This window comes from Octodon degus, unplaced genomic scaffold, assembly GCF_000260255.1.
Source record: "Octodon degus isolate 3935 unplaced genomic scaffold, OctDeg1.0 scaffold00142, whole genome shotgun sequence".
Taxonomy (NCBI): domain Eukaryota; kingdom Metazoa; phylum Chordata; class Mammalia; order Rodentia; family Octodontidae; genus Octodon; species Octodon degus.
In genome coordinates this window covers 5526370-5546669 of record NW_004524718.1, presented here as the reverse complement: position 1 = coordinate 5546669, position 20300 = coordinate 5526370, and the positions used below count along the sequence as shown (strand labels likewise).

The window sequence follows — 20300 nt, the reverse complement described above, 5'->3', positions numbered from 1 at the left end:
GTTACATCTTAAAAACTATATTTTTAAAATAAAGATCCTCATAATTTTTTTCTTTATTGGATTTTTATCTATTATATATCCATGGTGAAGGAGTAGAGATTGATTGTTTTTGGAAGGTATTCTGATTACATGAAGTCAGTTATTAATTTTTATGAAATTAAAGATCTAGTATTGTATCTTTAATTTCTATAAATAGTAAAATAAATAGTATAAATTATATTATATCTTTTGTTCTATAAATATGCGAGTTTCCTTTTTTTTTTTTTTTGGCTGGCTCAGAATGCCTTCAGGGCAGGTTCGGCTGGCTTGAGTTCTGGGAATCGAACCACAGCAACCTGAGCCTGATGGCTTTGTTGAAGCAGGAACTTAAAGAGCTGAGCTAAGGGGCAGGCCCCCTCAAGTTTCTTAAAGTAAAAATAAACATATGTTGGAGAAAAACTACTTTTCTAGTAAGGCATTCTCTAGCACTTTATTTAGTGGGTATTGGCGAAGGCTATTAACTGTGTACCTCTCGTGAGACAGCTTTTCACGGGTACTTCTGTTGGTATCATCTTGGATAAGTCCCAGACACATATATTCTAAGGTTTAGAATGGTGAAAGTCTCATTTTCTCCATTTTCTTTACCTGGAAATGAAGGACTGAATTATGTACTTTCAGATATCTTTAAATTCTTTTCCCGAAAATAAGCACATAAAGAGTATCAGTTGGGTAGTAATTCCCAGTGTTAAATAAGTTGCCCGGTTTTTTAAAAAAAATCTGCGGTTATTTTATGAGGGATTCCAGTTGTAAATTTTATGTAGAGTATATACTTAGGTTTGATACTTTGTGGTTCAAATGCTTATCAAAGTTTTGATGTTTTAGCCCACTTTCATCATGTAATGCAAACTTCTTGGCCTTTAGCTTTGTGATTTTAACAAGAATTAATAAACATTTTCTGAATACTTAAGTGCTAGGCACTGTACTAGGCACAGAACATACATAATACACGATTGTTGTCTTCAACACGTTGGGTGAATTGGCCAAGGAAAATCTGCGCTACCAGGGCAAGTTAGAGGAATTGTGATGAACCAGTTACAATTCACAGCATTTTCCTACTTGTAGAATTTCCTAGTACAAAATAAAAACACCCTGCCTTTCATACGAAGTAGAAGAGAGTATTCAAGATATAACAGGTCACACTGTAAAACCAATAAACAGGGTTGAAGATTTGTTTGACCAGAGGCAAGAAAACAAGCAGGGAAGGCAAAGCAGAATTTTTTTCTTTAAAGTAGTGATAATGGCGCCTCTGCTAAACCTCACGGGCTACTATACTGCCACTGCGCAAAGCTTACTTTTTTCTTGAAGGACAAATGTTATACAATAGCGTTGCTAGGGACGGTCCACTGTTTTAATACTCAAATTTAGAAATGCGATCACATAGACTGGGAACTTTCCTAAGGGCTTGAAGTCCTCTTCCCCTCTCTCAACTCCAGAGAACTTCTTGTAGGAGGGTTTCGTTTCTGACCAAGAGATTCTAATCATTTTATTTTAGGCAACCTTTCTTCGCTACAAGTCCAAACCCGACAATCCTTTCTCCACAACTTCGAGTCCTCCCTCTTCCTGCCAGCTGGCGCCAGGCGCGCTCTCCTTCCAGTGACAAGCGCGAGCTGTCGATTCATAGGGTTAGCCAGGGACACGGGGAATTTTCGATTGGTTTAGACAGGAAGGCGGGAGAGAGGTGTGCCGCCGCGTCACAAGCGCCGCGGTCCCCTCCCCGCACAGAATTATGGGAGGGAGTGGGCCGGGGAGGCGGGCTGTAACCCGGAATGACACTGGCCGATTCGGACCTTCCCTCGGGAGAGCTGTCTCCGCCCACCAGCCCCGCGAGTCCCGCCCCCGGGCCCGCCCTCGCGCGGGAATCAGGTGATCGCAGGCTGGCAGGTCACGTGGCCGGGGCGCACCGCCCGTTGTGGCCATGGAGGCCGCAGTTTCGAGTGTGGTGAGGCGAGTGGAAGAGCTTGGTGACTTGGCTCAGGCTCACATCCAGCAACTGAGCGAAGCCGCGGGTGAAGACGGTGAGGGCGCGGTGCCAGCGCCGCGGGCGGGACGAGGGTAGTTCCGCTTGGCGCTGGACGTCAGTGAGGGCTGCGGGCTGCGGCCTGTAGCTGCGACCGCGGCCATGGCGGTGGGGGTGGGGTCCCATGTCGGCGCTGTCCGAGGTCTTCCTCCTCTGACCCCCGACTGCGCCCTCCTTTGCCCTCCCTTCAAAACTCACGTTGCCAACACGTCGCTTTGTAAGCCATATTTTTCCCAGCTCTTGCAGTCTGTCATGTTTACACCTGATCCAGATGTGTGCTGTCGGATATAGCCGTGTTGGTAACGATTGGGGACAGTGAAACATTTAAGTTACACAAGAGCGTTTAAATAGATGGTTAACGTAAGTGCGAGTGCCCAAGCAGGTAACGGCGTACGAAAAACGTAAATGGTACAGTTCCATGTTTTCAATACTGTGTTGTGAGTGATCACTTTATGTTTTAGATTCAAAATTCAATTGCAACCCATATTCTTAAGGAGTTTTACATTGGTATACTTTAGGATTCTTTGATATGCATCATATTCTCATAAGGTCTGTATTAGAATACTTGATTTAGAAAGCGCTGCGCTGTCCTTAGGAAACCCGAACTTGGGAATTGCCACGTCCTTTTGACTTCAAATCCGTATCTCTCTTCATTTCTCAGCTGCCTCTAGGTTCTACCTTACTGCGTTTTGAGTTTTGTGACTGTACTGCAGATAAGTTTTGACACTCATGTAGACTGACTCAGGTGTCATCACACTCACCAAAGAACAGTAGTGAGATAGTGTCCCAAGTGATCAAATAGTTCAATTTATTGAATAGTGTTGTGGGATAGGGCCTATGATGAAATGAACTCATTTAATGGAAGATTGCGGGATTGCCTCTTCCCAGGAGTATGTTTTTCAAAGACCAAGAGACTACATTGAAGCCAACTTGTTTTTTAGTTTGTGGAAAGTGAAACATGGGATATACATGAATGGTTAGTTCATAGATAGTACTAGTTATTATCTGGAAATGTAGCCTACTTACCTCTGAGTTCAACTCTTGAATCAGTTGAGAGATCAAAGAATACTTTTTGCTCACTTATCACTGAACTCAAAATCTGTTCATATTTTCCTTTGGAAGAATTCTTTAATCCAGTCTAGAATGAGGCCTGGAAGTAAGTCAGGTTTTGTATACTTGTTTAGAGGCTTTATATGCCTGAAATTTTGCTAAAATTAAATTATGATAGTAGCTCTATATTTTTAGCTATTAATTGGTATTGAAATCAATCTTACTAAAGTAATAATTTTTTGACTTTTAATTAAAACAAAGTTGCATGTATTTGAGTTAAATTTGGCATTCTCTTCCATACAACAGAAAGCATACATTCAAATATTGTTGTTTGATGTAACAAGTTATGCTTATAATGTGTTGTAGGGAGTCTTCTATTGTTATTTTAGATCAGATTGGCAGACATTATTTCACTTAATACGCTTTTTTTTACTGCTGGCTAATTTTTGTTCACTTCATCTTGTAAAAGCATAATATGTTTCCAGTATGCGGATATACTGTGAGATTTACCCTAGACATTATATAAAAATGACTTTGATCTTTTAAGTTGTTAGTCATGACTTTGATTAAATATTTCTAATAGAAATATTGCATTTTTGGATTTTTCCAAAATGAGATCTGCGTCACCATGTAATCTGCCCTATAGTGAATTCAGACACATGCTCTTCATCAATGATTTAGTGAGTTCAGTGCAAGTCTTTACACTTAGAATGATTTCTCAAGAAAGTAGTAGCAAAGTCTCTAAGCACATAAAGAGTGCAATATTTGATACACTTTTGGTTCACAGTAAAATCTTTTCTTCTGGGTTGTACAGTTGTTATTTCTGGCTTGAGGGGACATAGGGAAACTTCTAAGAAGTATGTTTCAGTTTAGGTGAATAAAAGCATTACAACAATAAGCATTAGGTGAAGGTACAAGAGTCTTTAGTGCAAAAACCTAAGATTTTTATGTGTTACATAAAACGATGTTTTTGCCTTAATGTAGAACAGCTGTCTTTGTTTTACTGAAGAGGCTGAATTAGATGAACCCATGACAAGTTATTTGTCCATTGGCCTACGAAGAGGAAAAGGTTTATATTTCAGAGGGGAAGCAGAGGAACATGCTGAGGGATTTTAGCATCTTATACTATAGTAGGCATATCTAAATACTACATGAGGACATGCAGAAGCTGAAATGATAGAGGAAGGTGTAGAGAAAGTGAAAATATTAGGTGACAGTGAAAGGGAGATGGAGTGTGTTCTGATTAGTGGGCATATGAGCTATTTTGTGCCTTCCAGTTTTTTAAGAAATGAAACGATTTTTTCCATTTCTAACTTGTAAAGGACTAAAATACGAGCATTATGTAATTACAATTGCTACAAGCGTGATAAAGTTATAACTGCTCACAATATTGATATTTTATGAAACATTTGATTTAGTCAGTCATATTCTTTTAGGGAACATTTGCAATTACATTTATAAGCTTACATGTTTCCAGGGGAAATGCTTTCTGTAGCTTTATGTAGAGTATTCTTACTATTTCCATAAAAGATATATATATATATATATATATATATATTATTTAAACATTTGGAATGCACTAGCATTATAAAAGAAGCATTAAGAAAATATGAACTGAATTTAAGAACTAGCAATAGTAGAAACAAAAAGTCTTGAGTGTTTTTGGAAAAATTTCTGTGATAACTATGCTTAATGACAATTAAGAATTGGTATATTTCATGCTTTTTCTTTCTTTTGTATTTTAGGGAAGGGTCTACAGGGTGTTCAGGGTCTCACTACTAGATAGGACTCGTAGTGATTCGCCTGTTTAAAGCCTCCCAAGAGCTGGGATTATAGATGCCCAGTCTCAGTCGCTGTCTCAGTGTGCCCCGGGGATGGGGCCAGCATGGCAGGCCTGGGGATAGAACCCTGGACCCCTGCACCTGCTTGCAGGTGCTTTAGTGTGCTGAGCTATTTGGCTGGCCCTAAACATTAAGCACAGCTGCTTATATTATTTTTATTTGCAGTACTGGGGATTGAACTCAAGACCTTGCACTTGCCAGGCAGGCACTTATGCCACTGAGCTATCCCTCCAGCCCTCATGCTTTGGCTAAGATATTATTGTGTTATTGTTTCTCCATATATCATAATTTTGCTTTATTGTTTCAGATACACAACTTTGTTTAAATGGCAGTCAGTATCTATGTGAAATAATCATCATATTTTTATTTTTTAAAGATCATTTTTTAATTCGGGCCTCTGCAGCTCTAGAAAAGTTGAAACTCTTGTGTGGAGAAGAGAAAGAATGTTCGAACCCATCCAGTCTTCTAGAACTTTACACACAGGTACAGAAACAGATGGAAACACTGACATTTTAAAATGTGATCAGTTTGTATACTGTATGTTTAAAACATTTAGACTTGAAACTTTGAGGCAGTAGCTTAAAGGTTGAGATATATTAGTTGTGTTGATAGGAGTCCAGAAAAATATCTTTTTGTGTGTGTGTGTTCCCAGCTCAGCCCACCCTGTGGGTGGGGCTGGCATGGCAAGTGATGCCGGGGATGGAACCGTGGTCCCCTCAGCCTGCCTAAGCTTGCCTAAACAGGTGCTTTAGACCATTGAGCTATCTCGCCCGCCCCAGAAAAATATCTGTGGATAACAGAATTGTTTCCCTTTATGCATAATTAATTAGAACACTAACACATGCTATGTTTTAAAGTCTTGAAGGTTCCGGAAGGATTAGGGGACTCTTAAATGCCCTGACCTTTTTTTTCTGAAATTCATTTTTCTTTGGATTCTCAATAAAATTCCTCTGTGCAAGTGTTGCACACATTCATATTTTTTTGTTATTTATTTCTTGTACTTTGCTTCCATATTGAGGCCTGTGAGTAGACAACACCTGTTTTCTTAGTTTTTGCAAATACTGCTGAGGAAATATGACTTTAAGAAATAAAATTTCATTATGGCAACCAACATTTATATTGTACTTTATAGTTGATAAAGTGCTTTCATTTATCCTTTCTTTATTGCTAAGGACAATAAAATTGCAATGGTTATAGAAATAGAGTACCTAATTATTTCCAAAGCACATATTTATAGCAGGTGCATATATATGCTTGGGGCTGTAATTTCTGCTGGAAGGTACTTCATAAAGATGGTTTCTACCTCTAGAGATCATGGATGAAAGATCCTGTAACAGTTATTAACCTCTAAAAACTGCTATAATTTGGTGGGTAGTTTGTCTTTTTTTTCTCATCTATATATGGTAGATGTCCTTTCTTCAGTTTAGAGTGTCTTAAACATTTTAACTTGTTCTGAAGAATAAAACAAAATATCTGGATATACAGATTTTTTGAAATCCCTTGGACCCTACAAATGATTTAGAGCCAACAGATCAACTTCCATAGGCTACTGATCTCTTTTGTGACTTTAGGCCTTCCATGCATTAACATGTCCACTTTAATATCACTGTGTGCTGTGTAATGTTTCAAGTACTTTATTTATATTGATTCATTTTTTTCTCAAAGCATGGAATTTGAAAGGCATTAGATCAATTTATCATTTTATCATTGAAGAAACCGAGGTCCAAAAAAGATACTACGGTTAAAATTGTTCTTGGTTAGGGAGGATGGTTAGTTTTGGAACTGATACTAGACTTAACTTTTGTCTTGATCTATTTGATTAAAAGAAGATTGGAAAAAAATAATAAATAAAAAACATTGGGATGATTTAATATGCTTGACCAGAGCATGGAATATATTTAGGACTGTTGGAGCCTTAGAGTTTGAACTCTATGATGATATGCTTCCTGTTGAGTGTCAAGATATGTGTCTGTCAAATAACTGGTTGTATATTTAAGAAAATGAATTCTCTTGAGGATTCAGTATATAAAACTAGAGTTGCTAATCTTATTTATTACTGTACGTATTTAGAAAAATTTCAGGAATTATATGTGTATAAAGAGCAAAACATGTTTCATCTTTCATAATTGTATTAAACATGACTAATGTGTTTATTAAAACAAATTTCCATTGTAGTTCTTGAGAGAAACAAGATAATCATAATCCAATATTGTAGTAGAACATTTATGAAGTTTTCTATAATGCACATCTGTAATTGTATTTACAGTTAGTCATTTTGCCTACTTGCTAAATTTATATAACATGCATAAAGATTTGAATATCTACTAAAGCATCTATACATACAAAGTTAGACTCTTTAGAGATTGTTTCAAGTTTAAATCATTTGTAGATGCTTTTTATCTCTTCAGGCTATTTTGGACATGACATATTTTGAGGAAAACAAGCTGGTAGATGAAGATTTTCCTGAAGACTCTTCTTTGCAGAAAGTGAAAGAACTGATCAGTTTTCTTTCAGAACCAGAAATTTTAGTTAAAGAAAATAATCTGCATCCAAAAGTAAGTTTGCACAATGAATTATGGGGGAATACTGCTAGTTCTTGTTATCTTGCTCAGGCTTCTTTTTTCTTAAATTTTTTTTTTTATTTCTGTTTTAAGATTGAAAGAGGGAAATAAGAAACCTTAACACTGCAGACCAATGTCACAGCACAGGATCATATTTTACTAAATATTTTTGTAATATTCACATACTAGAACAGTGTAGTACCTAACCATTTTCCTTTTTTTGTTTGGAGTTTTGTTTTATTTTTATTTTTTGAGATACAATCTTCCTGTGTAGCTCAGGCTGGTCTTGAGCTCATTATGTAGCCCAGCTTAGTCTCAGCTCTCACCAGTCATCCTCAGTTTCCGGAGTACTGGAAATACAGGCATGTACCACCATGCCTATATGTAATCATTTTCCTAACATAGATATACCCTACTTCTCCTACTTTTGCAAGTTCTCCATTTTATAGAAGGTCACTAGTAACCTGATTATCATATCTTCGTTCCTTTTTACAGTCCTGATCCTCCTGAACATCTGTTGCCTTTTTTACCATTGACCACCCAGTCCCTTGGAGTACCTGCACACTCTTTTCTCTGAGACACCTTTCTTGGTCTTTTCCTGGTGTGTCTCCTCTCCTCCATTCTATAATTATAGGTACTCCCTGAAGGGGTTTTCCCTTATCCCAATACTCTTCCATTCACATGGTTTTTATAGTCATCTCAGATGATTCCCAGGTTTACATCTCTAGTCCTAGACATGCTTTCAAGCAAATAATTTCCAATCTTTAAATATCTAGATATTTTCTTTATCTGTTTATTAGGGAAAACTATGGAAACAAATCATCTACAAGGTAAAGAATTTTGATTTAGTAAAATTATTTTTGTGAAGTTTTCATTATTCTAGTTATCTAATTCTTAAATCAGTATCATTTCAATTAAAGAATATTATTCAAATAACATTTCTAAAACTTTAAAAAATCAGATTACGTACTACATATATTTTGAATGTGTTGAAATATGCTATTGAAGATCTTTAAACACTTTGTAAAACTATAAATTGAAGAGAAATTTCAATTTTAATTTAACAATAGAATTCTGTATTTCTAGTTGATTCAAAGATAGTCATTCTCGTGTATGTAGCAAAACATGGACATGTTTTGTGAAATGAAGGTTTTTGTTTTTAAATTACTCAAGTGTTTCACATTTGCCCATTATAGATTCCAGATTTGTCCTCTTAGTCATGTTTTCTTCATGTTTCAGCATTGCAATTTGCTTGGAGATGAGCTACTGGAATGTCTCTCTTGGAGACGAGGAGCTCTACTGTATATGTATTGTCACTCTCTGACTAAAAGAAGAGAATGGCTCTTGAGAAAATCTAATTTACTTAAAAAGGTAAAAAGACATTTTTTACACATTTAATTATTGACACATTCAATTATTGACGTTTATGGGTTTTAAAATGTGTGTTATATTATTAAAAGTAGTGAAATCAATGAGTTTGGGCTTGCATTGTAGATCTTTGATTTACTAGCTGTGTGATTTTATTTTATTTATTTATTTTTTTTGCACATTGTGATCTTTTTTTTTTTTTTCCAAATCAAATTGGTAGGACAGTTTCAATAATTAACACATTGCATACATTCTTTCTAGTGGTTAATTGCTGGACAAGATGCGGACATGATATCCTATTTACAAACACCATTAGAACAAATCACTCTATTCATTAAGAGAATGTAATTATATATCTAACCTAAACGAATACAGGGATACAAAATGGACATTCATCTGTATACTTTTTTTGTTAAGTTCCGTTACTTGAATATTATAGGTGTGTAAACTCAGCAAAATATTCCAAAAGAGTCCAGTAGCCCATAATAGTATTGGGTCTTCCGCTTGACTGGCAATGTCAGAAATTGTTGACCTGAGTCCCCTACAGCTCAACATAAAAGCATGGCTTTACTTCCTGTATTTCATTCTCATACTTTTCTGCTGGATGGTTAAGACCAAGGTAAAGCAGGACCTATGCAACAAGAGTTGTAACTTTTGGGTCTGATAAGGTCAGTGAAATCCCCTCAGGATTTATCCTGAGATCCTGTACCTCAGATTGTAGAACCTTTGTCAGTGTCGGCCATGTGGATGAGTTATGGCCATTGCTTGGCCAATGTGCTCTCTGTGAAAGCTTGAGAGAATGTTTTCTCTCCATGTGACTCTCCTTAGGCACACTCTACATCATCAATCACTTTCCTCTTTGGCCACATAATGTCCTTGATCATAAAATTTGGGACACAACCGAGTTACATGACGTTATAGTACAAGTTCTCATATGTCCTGAGTCTTAATTGACCTTGGAAGGCTAGGGCCAAAATGTTGGCTTTCCTTGCAGCCCTCCTTTTTCTCTAATTTTGGTCTGCAAACTTAGGTTGTTAACCATCCAGAAGACAAGCTTATTGTTATTACCATACAACTTAGGCTGTTAAGCTTAACCTCACTATCTGTCTACATATCAAACATCTTAGGCATAATATGGAACAGGTGTTTTTCATCAAGTATTGATATGTTGAACTTTAAGTCCCTGCAGAATATGATAAAAAAACATTTAAAAATTAGAATATATTTTAAAAATAGGCATAAAGAATTAGATACTTCTTATGTTTACACATAAGTTCAAAAATCTCACCATATACAACCTTGAAGCAGGACAGTCCTACAATATTTCTTTTCCTGTCTCTTGCTTTCATTCACTACCCCCTTCTTTTTGAACAACCATCTACCTGATGTGTGATTTTAAATAAATTAGAATTGCTATGAAGACTCAAGGTAATATGTGATAGCACTTTGTTATTTGGCATGTTTGTCATGCTTTTTTTAAGTTTTAGATTTTTATTTTTTAAAACATAATGTATGTTATATTAGTTTCTTAGATAATTTTTCTTGACTTGAAGAAAATACTGTGTCATTAGCTTCTCAGTACATCATTCCTGAACGATCCATACGATCTTGACCCTAGAAAATTTTTGCCCTCTGATTTGCTTTGTTCTAAGCAAATCATTAAATCCAAGGATCTGGGTCTTAGTATTGGATCACTGTACATTCTAACCCAGGGTGAACATACATAAAATAAGTAGTCTTTGGAATGAGAAGTAGCACTTTTACTATATGTTTGATTATAATATTTCTAAATTGAAGTATATACATGCTTTTAATTGTTTTAAAGGACTTCTTATTGTAGCTGTTCTGTTTTTCTTAATGACCTCATTACTATTTTTTCTTTTTTTTTTGGTAATGTATTTGGTTGTTGCAGGGTCTCACTGTGCCTCTCAGACTTGTGGTGATTCTCCTGCTTTCAGCTTCCCCAGTGCTGGGATTGCAGGCATGCGCCACCACACCCAGACTCTGGCTGGCTCGGCCTGCCCTAGGGCTGGGGCTGACATGGCATGTGGTGCCAGGGATCAAACCATAGTCCCTGTGCTTGCCTAAGCAAGTGCTTTAGTCCCCTAAGCTATCTCAGTGGCCCAAACATTTTCACTTTTTTGTTTTGTTTTTGCAGTACCGGAGATTGAACTCAGGACTTTGTGCTTGCCACACAAGCGCTTATTCTGCTGAACTATCTCCCTGGCCTGTAGCTGTTCTTTTGTTCCTTTAATATTTTTAATCAATACGTTAGTGAAGCATATTAGCTTCATTTTTGCATACTCATTACTTATATTATGAAAGTCTTGCTATTGTTGAGTCTTTAAAAGCATTGAAATATAATAAACATTCTACTTATAAATAGAAAAATATACTATTTGAAGTTTATGTAACTCTGCATATATAAAACTTTCAATTCTTCGGGTTTTTTAGTACCTTGTCGATGGGATCAATTACTTGCTAGAGATGCTAAACTACCGGTGTCCTATCCAGTTAAATGAAGGAGTTTCTTTCCAAGACCTGGACACAGCTAAATTACTGAGTGCAGGTAATGTAATTTCCTTTTAGACTTTTCTAAGTGATATAAAGCTTTTAAAGATTATAGAAAGTTTGTTAGATTTTATTCTGACCTAATAAAATTTTAGATGAGATTATAGCCAAAACATAAAAGATACTTTGCGAAATTAAAAGATTAAAATCTTTTCATATAAATACTTCTAATATCTTTTGATTAATTTTGGGAGAGTTGTGTATCATGTCACTCTTATTTTACATCCTAAGTCAACATGAGCATGACTGGATTAGACCTGAACGTCTATCAGACTAGAAATAATTTCTAAAAAAGTTAGATATTTAGATCTTTTTCACATAATAAAAGCTTAGAACCGATACAGTGGTTCTGTAACATCACTGTGTTCTTGTCTTTTTCTCTATGTTCAGATTTGGAGTTCTTAAGCTTCAGAGGGAGGTAGTTTGTGTATAATACAGTAAAAGTAAATACTTTTAGAGTTGTGCAGCATGATTTGCTATTTAGGATACTGTTTCCAATCTCAGTATTCCTAGATGCTCTTGTAGCCCTGTGACACACGTCTCATCTGTGTTTCAGGCTGTGTTAATGGTAGAAGGGAATTTCTTTCAGCTAGGTTACCTCCCTTACAGCAGTCTGTTTCTGACAACCTACATGTCATGGGCCAGAGTTTATCAGATGACTTCACCTAGTGAGGAAAGTTGTGGGGGACATAGTCCTAACTTGATACTATATCATCCCAAGTTAAGGTTGTATACCATTATGGAGGAAGCACATGAATACTGGGTGGCACCTCTTAAGTTTCTGCCATAGACATCTTTGTACTTAAAATTCTGGGAACTGGATTTGAAGCAATTTTTGAGTTTTAGTCTGAAGTGTGAGTGAGAACTTACTCTTACCATCACTTTTGTTGTTTTTGTTTGTTGTGCTGGAGGTTGAACTCACGGTCTTTGTACTGGGCTACATTCTCAGTTCTACATTTTTACTTTTTGAGGCAGGGTCTTACTAAGTTGCCCATGCTGGGCATGAACTCATTGTCTACTTCTTAGCTTTCCAGAGTGGTGTTAAATAAAGCAGGTGTCCTACTCATAGCTGCAGGTGACCCTAGATTACATAAGTAAATATTTTTGCTTATACTTCACCTGAAATTTTTCTGGGGAAAAATATGAGCAATAATAAAACTTCATATGAAAAATTCTATAGATTTATGTATATATTTTAATACTTTCTATTTCTTTGTTAATTTCTCTAGCCTTTTTTATTTGAAAACATTTCTTAAAAGTAAAAAATATATGGGGCTGGGGAGATGGCTCAGTAGAATAAAGGCTTGCCTGACAAGTGCAAGGGTCTGAGTTAAATCCCTGGTTCCACCAAAAAAAAAAGTAAAAAATACAAGGGCCGGCCAGATAGCTCAGCGGACTAAAGCCCCTGCTTAGGTAGACTCAGTGACCGGGGTTTGATCCCTAGTATGCTCTGCCAGCCACCCCTAGGGTACACTGAGATGGCAACTCAGACTGGGTGTAGTGCTGCACACCTATAGTCTCAGCACTTGGGAGGCTGAAAACAGGAGGATCCCAGTGAGACCCTGTACTAAATACATAAAGAATGTAGCTTAAATGTCATCACTATTGGACTAATAATGTTGTACAAAAATTGTTACTTTTATTAATTGAGACAAGTACCTTAAAATACCTTACTCCAAATACAAATAGCTCCTTCAGTGGTTGTGACATTTTTGTCAAACAAGGTACTTTAATGTATTTATGGAAGTATTATATTAGTTATTCCAGGTAATTAGTGAACTAATTAGAGACATTGAAAATGACTTTAAAAATCTCTTTAGCTGACTTACTTGGATTCTATTGAAATCTTAAACTGGGAGGATCACTGTTGAAAAGAAAAAGATGAGGAAGATAATTGAAGACTATTTAGAATAAAAAAACTCACCCAATTTTCTCATTGTCCAGTCCTTTTAAAATGTCAAGGACTCTGTGGCCTGGAATTTTTTTCTTCAGTAGGTATATGGTACTAGTGCCTTCTCTTCGAATATACTTTAAAGTATATTAATTAGCCCTTAGCTTCTGTTGTTTTTCAGAAGGGCAAACAAAAGAGATGTAGTCTTAAGGCATTTTCCAGGGAAAAAGAACACACTGTAGGCACCAAAGCAGTTTTGCCATGCTGCTTACTCAGTCATGCCATCAACCTATTCTTAGCTAAAGAAGGTTGATTTGCCCAGGTCAAGCTCTCTATACATGATTATATTGGGAGTTAGGAAACTGACTTTTCATTGACTGAATTTCTCAAAAGGCCCATAAGAGAGGATCTAGTTTTTTTTTTTTTTTATTAGCCAATCTTAAATATAATCCTTAGTCTAGAGAGAAAAATAATTATTTAAGTTTCAATATTCTTAGTATTTGGATAATTCTAACATTTGAGGATACTAGGTCTGTGTGAAACATCAGACTATTTCTTTAGCCAAATCTTGGCCAGATTTCCCTAATTTTTGGAAGAGCACAGGACAATATATATGCTTATTGTGGTAACTTACAGTTGACAGAAAACAATTGTCCTTTGGACAGTAAATTTTCAGCTATTAAAAATCAATCAATGTGTGCCTAAGCCTTAGTAAATGACCATTTATCTGTGAAGTGGAACCAGAGAATTTTTGGATATAGTCTTATCAGATTAAAGGCCAATAAAAGTAGCCTTGTCCGAATACAACTACTAGAGTCAAGTGGGGTAAATCAAAATGCTGTCTAACTTTCACATCGTTGGTTGTGGCCTCTTTTTTTTTTTCTTTTGTGTATTTGGTTCTCACTATACAGATCTGATTCATGGTGATTCTTCTTTTTCCAGCCTCTCCAGAGCTGGGATCCTCCCCAGAGCTGGGATTACAGGCATGTGCCACCACACTGGGACTCTTGTCACCAGCTCATCATACCACAGGGGCAGTGCCGGCACGGCATATGGGACTGGGACCTAACTCTGGTCCCTACACTTGCCAAAGCAGGTGCTTAGTCTGCTGAACTATCTTGCAGTCCTCCCCCTTTTTTGGTCAGAATTTTGCTATATATTCCAGGGTAATCCTAAACTCACTGTGTAGCCAAAGGTGGTCTCAAACTTGAGATGATCCTTCTGTGTTAGCCTCCCAAGGAGAGGATTCCAGCCCATACTTGTCCTGCTTGTGCCTTTTTATAAAAGAAAAAAGTTGAGGAAAATTCATGAAAGTAGTTTGTATCTTTAATTATATGGATTCCTTATGGGAGTAGAGAAGAAAAGCATACATAATTTAGTTTTTCATCTGATATTTAAACAGAATTCTTTTAGTCCTCAGGATTGAACCTAGGTCCTTCACACTGAGCTGAATCTCCATCGCCTTTTAAAATGTTTTTTGAGATGGGCCCAGGTTGGGCTTGAACTTGCAAACTTTCTGCCTCAGAATTCCACAGTGCTAGAGTTACAGGCATGTGTCATCATGCCTGACTCTGTATTTTATTTTGTGGTACTGCAGATTAAAACCAGGGCCTGACACATGGTAAGCAAGTACACTACCAATTGTTAAGCTACATCCCTAGTGTCCTCTTCCTCAGACAGTTTAATGCTGTAGTTTTGAAAATAACAGTCCATTGACCCCCACCAACAGCAATAGATTCTACAGATTTCTTTAAAAAAAAATATAAACTTATACGTTGTACCCCATGCCTGAATCTGAAACTCCAAGGGAGGGGCATACTAGGCAGCAATTTAGTAAGTCTGCCAGATAATTACAATGCAAGCTAAAATTTGATAAATATGCTTTGGCATATGGCCATTCTTTCTCTAGCAATACCTTAATATACACTGTCTGTGCACTTCAGTTGAGCAGTTGTTCCTCTTGCTCATATAAAAAATGAAACTAACCTAAAGAGTATGACATAAATTAGATCTCCAGTTGCCCTTAAGCAAAACTTCTCACCCCCAGGTCCCTAGATTCACTTGGTGGAACATACTTCACCTTCTCCCCCAAGGAGGTTCTAGTCTGCATGAAAGTTTAACCATCCTTCCAGTTTTACCTCTGTCCTTACTACTGTCCACTGTATTTGTTGTTGTTGCTTGATTGTCTTCAGGAAAAACAGTGGGATCTCACAAATAATATTCAGTGAAATGCCATATCTAATAGAAAATAATTCTGAGTAATATTTAATGCTGTAACTATGTTTTTCTTTGAGGTGTCCTATCTTTTAATTAGGAAGGAACAAAGTGAAAAATACTTTCCTTTGTAATACATGTTGCACTTATTACGTGAATGCTATTTTATATGTATAAAAGTCTTTTCTATGAATGCGAGTCTCGTACTCTCATCTTTAATTTTTTTTTTAATATCATACTCCTAATGATTCAGGAGTTCTACTGAGACTGTTGCTTCTCTTGATACTATTTATAAGTTGACTTGAAGTGAGGTGAAGGTGATAGTTACAAGGGCAAATTTTGAAACTTATAAACTTGAGGTAGGTTAAAAACAGTAGAGACTGTAACAGGTTTGAAAGCCACCTTTTTTTTGTATCTAGTGCCATCGTGGTCAGTTTCTTTTAAACCATATTAGGAGAGTAACTTGAGATTATTATGCTCATTTGAGGTTACTTTTTCTAGAAACACAGGCACCTCATATTAGAATAAATAATTTATTTGTACCTCAGTTATCTTAAGTTAAATATTGTGTATTTTAGTGACCCTGTTTTCTGAAACATTTCATCTGTTCCCTAAGAACTCTCTGAATTATGTAAAGCATGTGGAGTCTAAGTTTTTCAGATTTATAAACTGAATCTCAGAGAGAACTTTGATGTGTTGCTCAAAATTAGAAACCAGTAATTCATACCCAGCTCTTTTTGATTCTAGGTTCATTTATGTTCCTACTAAGTTATCATACTTTATATAATGTAAATGTTTAATTATGTGATTATCTATGGGAATAATTTAAGAATGATGCATTCAACTTTTGATGAAAATTCTGCAGTGTGTTTCTCCTAGGAATACAAACCATGTTAGATACAATTATCATCTTTCATAATTTGAATTGATAGCTTCTTAAAGACATGTTGGCATATGATACTTTTGGTACAGGTATACTCATGGAGAAATATGTTAGATATTTGATGCATGACTGTTGCTACATCAGCAGTACCAGGGCATGCTCTAGAAGAAAAGTTGTGTCTGAGAATGGGATTCAGGGACTTTAAGTATTATAAAGTTGTCTTAGAATTTGGGGTCTATTTCTATGAGGGGTTCTACTGATGAAATTAAAGATCATCAAAAAGACTTCCTCCTCCTCCTCAAAAAAAAAAAAAAAAAAAAAAAAAACACTTAAATGTTCCTTGAAAAAAATTTTTGACAGTATTCTGGTTTTGTCAATGTTGTATCTCATATAGGGAATATAGAAAAGCTGGTTAAATAAAGATTGTATTTTGTATTAGTGATAATTGGGTTTTTTTAAGTTTTATTTAATGAGATGAAAAATTCTTAATGACAAGGAATTTATTAGTATTTTAGTAATCAGAGTTTCTTTTTAAATGTGATTCTAATATCTCAATATCAATGACCTTTCCAGGAATATTTAGTGACATTCATTTGCTGGCTATGATGTACAGTGGAGAAATGTGCTACTGGGGTTTGAAATATTGTGCAGATCAGCAACCAGATAATCATGAAGTAGATACTGGTATTCCTGGAGCCAGCTGCACTACAAACAAAGAACCACTGGATTTTCGAGAAGTAGGAGAAAAAATTTTGAAGAAGTATGTGTCTGTGTGTGAAGGACCCCTGAAAGAACAAGAGTGGAATACAACAAATGCAAAACAAATTTTAAACTTCTTCCAGCATCGCTGTACCTAGTAGCTCATGTAGTCCTTTTTAGTGAGGAAGACAAAAGACCTATGAAATGGATAAAAGGTTTAACAGAAAATAAGGCATATTGATACTAATTCTAAAAATATTACACTACATAAAGCTACCAAGTAGGTCACCTTTGTTAAAGTACTATCATCATCTTTCATTATATATTCTTAAGCCTATGTAGAAATAATTGTTTAATTTCTAAACTGGTGTATATATTATTCTATCTCTCTTTGAACTCTAGATATCCTGTCACTAGTAAGGAAAACCCATGTTAGCTTTAGTGTGGTTTGTTTTCCCCTAGTATGTTAGTTATTTTAAAATGTGATAAAGTTTATATAATACAAAATTTAAATTTCCTGTCCTGAAGTTTGCCATGTTTCAAGTATTAAAATCAGTTCATCTCATTTCTTTGATTACCTAATGATATAAATGTAGGCAAAAATGAAAAATTATGACTAATATTTAGACTTAATTTGTAATCATGTAAATAACAAAAGGCTCCTCAAAGGAATCATTTGTGTTTATTTTGCCATGTATTACTAGTCTTGTTTAAAATTTTTACTTTTAGATATTTTATAAAAATGTAAAAAATTATTTTCCTATTTTATTTAAAATACATGTTTTCTCAAGTAATGAAGATGAAAACCAACTTAAGTTAGTCCATATCCTATTATATGTTTTCATACTGTTTTGAAATTTTAATAGTTTTTGCTTTTAATAGTTGGTGAAATACTAAAGGTCAAGGAGCCTAACTTGATAACTTGCTCACTGTCTTTCTGTCTACCTCAACTCCTGCTGTTATCTTGGGCTGATGTGTTTGAAACCTTGCTATAATCTAGACTTCTGCCCAAATGACTTTATCACATCCCAGCAATCTCCTCCATGGGTATACCTTGGGCCCCAACTATCTTGAGTTAGACTTCTGAAATCTTCAGTTTGAGTAACTGATGGCAATTCTTACCCTACCAGCTTTTTTGTCTTTAAATTGATTGACTTAATTTTCTTTATTTTTTATTCTACAATGAGTGGCTTCTTCACAGCATTCTTAAGTGTTCCCCCTAGTACTACAGTGTCATCCTCTTTCAGATGCTTGTGCTTCCCTGAGTGCCCTCAGCTTCATGTAGGCATCATAGAAGCTGCTATTACCAGTTGCTCCCTCTCCTGTCTTACCCCTCAACCAACTCTTACGCCCTTGATATGAAATATATCCCCTTATTGACCTTTTCTAAGATAATTCATGTGAAGAGCATACAATCATTCACATTGAGACCACTAAAAGTGTCTCACTTCAGTTTTTGAAAAGCTATCACTAAAAGCCTTTGGTTTCTCACTAGGGTGGCCTTCATATCTTTTCCCACTGTAGCTGAGTCAGAAACTTACCTTTTTCAAACTCTCTCCCCTTCTCCCTACCATAGAGAAAGTTAAGGCTAGAAGGTCAACTAATATTAGCCACATTTACTCATTTTCCCCGTTTTAGAAAAAAAAGGTTATTTACTTCCCATTGAAAGCTAATGTATGCTACAAGACTTCATCTATGCTATTTCTTTCATTTCTTTTGTCACTTCTCATTTTGTGTTTACTTTTTTAATATGTTGATCTTTCCTAAAGTTCCGTTCTCTTCCTTTCATTTTTTTTCTCCTTTTATACTAAATCATCTTGTTATATCATTTATACCAGTTGCTTTTGCTGCCATCTATAAACCAGGCTGACTCAAACCAGTACTATAACCCAAGCCTCCCTCACATAGACAAACAGCCTGTGTAATTTTAAGTTTGGGGTATCAAAGCAAATTGTCATCTTCTATGCAGAATGTTTTATGCTTCATGTTTTTCTTATTTTTGGATCAACTGTAGAGCAGAAAATACAGAATGCCTGCCTTCCCAGTCCGCTGTCTACTATATGTTCCATTGCAGTGTTCCTCAAACAGTGAAAATGTAGGATCCTTTCTGGTAAAATTCTAAAAGCACCTTTGGGGCCAGAGCAAGCTCTCCTTATCCCTGCCCAGGGAGGAAGATCCCCGTGGCCTATCTTTACACAGTCAAAAAGTTTTTTATTCAGTTAGCATTCTAGCAGGTTGTGTTATGTAAATAACTTTGTTTCCTAAGTATAAAGATCTAATTATTTTTAATGTGGTTTTCAAAAGCACAGACTGTCTTTCACTTTGGAGAATGTGGTCAAGTTCTTCCAGTTCCTTTCTCAAATGTACTTGTATTTTTTTCAGCCTCACTATTGTTTTAGGCATCCTTACTTCTGTGCCCTTCTTTGTGGCCAAATGAATACATACTTATCTTTTAGGGTGTAAGTTAAGGAACACTGTGTCCAAAGGTTGTTTTTTTTTTTTTTTTTTAGCTCTTTCTACACAAAATTAGATGTTCCTTTGTTGTTTCCTCACTCTTCTTTTCCCAGTTAACAAACTTAACCATATTGCTTTATCATGAAAGCCATATTTAAAACATTTACCTTTATAGTGTTCAGTGCAAGATAGATCCTCATTGTTTTCTTTTAATGAGGCATGATTCTAAGTGCCAACCTGCACAAAAGGGTTACTGTTACTAGATTTCAAACTGCCATGCCCTGTACACTAGTGGCTAACAAGGCAAACAGTCATAGTCCTTACAGAAGTAAAGTGTTACTAGTTTCTGAACCTGTGGAAGCAAGAGAATTTTATCTTCACAACTAAGAGGTTCCATTTGTCAATTTGCTGGTTAGTACAGTTGTGTGGGTATTACTAGGTACTTTTGTATAACTTTCCATCCTGGATTCAATTGGAGAATAACTTGTAGATCATAAATTATAGACCATGAATGCTTTTTATTCTGATATATTATAAACATATTTCTGTATATGTGAAAGCTAGTTAAATTCTATTTCATTTAGAATGAAATAACTTCAATTTACCAAACACTCCACAAGTACATTCATTTATTCAGTTAACTGTTGTGTGCCTATTACATGTCGTATTGTTTTGAGTACTGAATATACGGTTTTAAACACACTCCTTTTTT

The 20300-nt window shown here is 35.8% G+C and overlaps 1 protein-coding gene across 1 annotated transcript; it reads left to right on the top strand.

Annotated features, from left to right (window-relative positions):
- Positions 1-1907: 1907 nt before the first annotated feature.
- CUNH5orf51 (chromosome unknown C5orf51 homolog) lies at positions 1908-19891 on the top strand. Its single transcript, XM_004641799.2, has 6 exons — positions 1908-2054; positions 5324-5430; positions 7356-7502; positions 8748-8879; positions 11331-11445; positions 17009-19891. The coding sequence occupies exons 1-6, from the start codon at positions 1955-1957 to the stop codon at positions 17290-17292; spliced, it is 885 nt and encodes a 294-aa protein (XP_004641856.1). The 5' UTR covers positions 1908-1954; the 3' UTR covers positions 17293-19891.
- The last annotated feature ends 409 nt before the right edge of the window (positions 19892-20300 follow it).

Coding starts and splice junctions, on each gene's coding strand:
- CUNH5orf51 (XM_004641799.2), top strand. CDS start 1,955: ATGGAGGCCGCAGTTTCGAGTGTGGTGAGGCGAGTGGAAGAGCTTGGT. Junction 5,431..7,355: donor TTCTAGAACTTTACACACAG/GTACAGAAACAG, acceptor TTATCTCTTCAG/GCTATTTTGGACATGACATA. Junction 8,880..11,330: donor AATCTAATTTACTTAAAAAG/GTAAAAAGACAT, acceptor CGGGTTTTTTAG/TACCTTGTCGATGGGATCAA.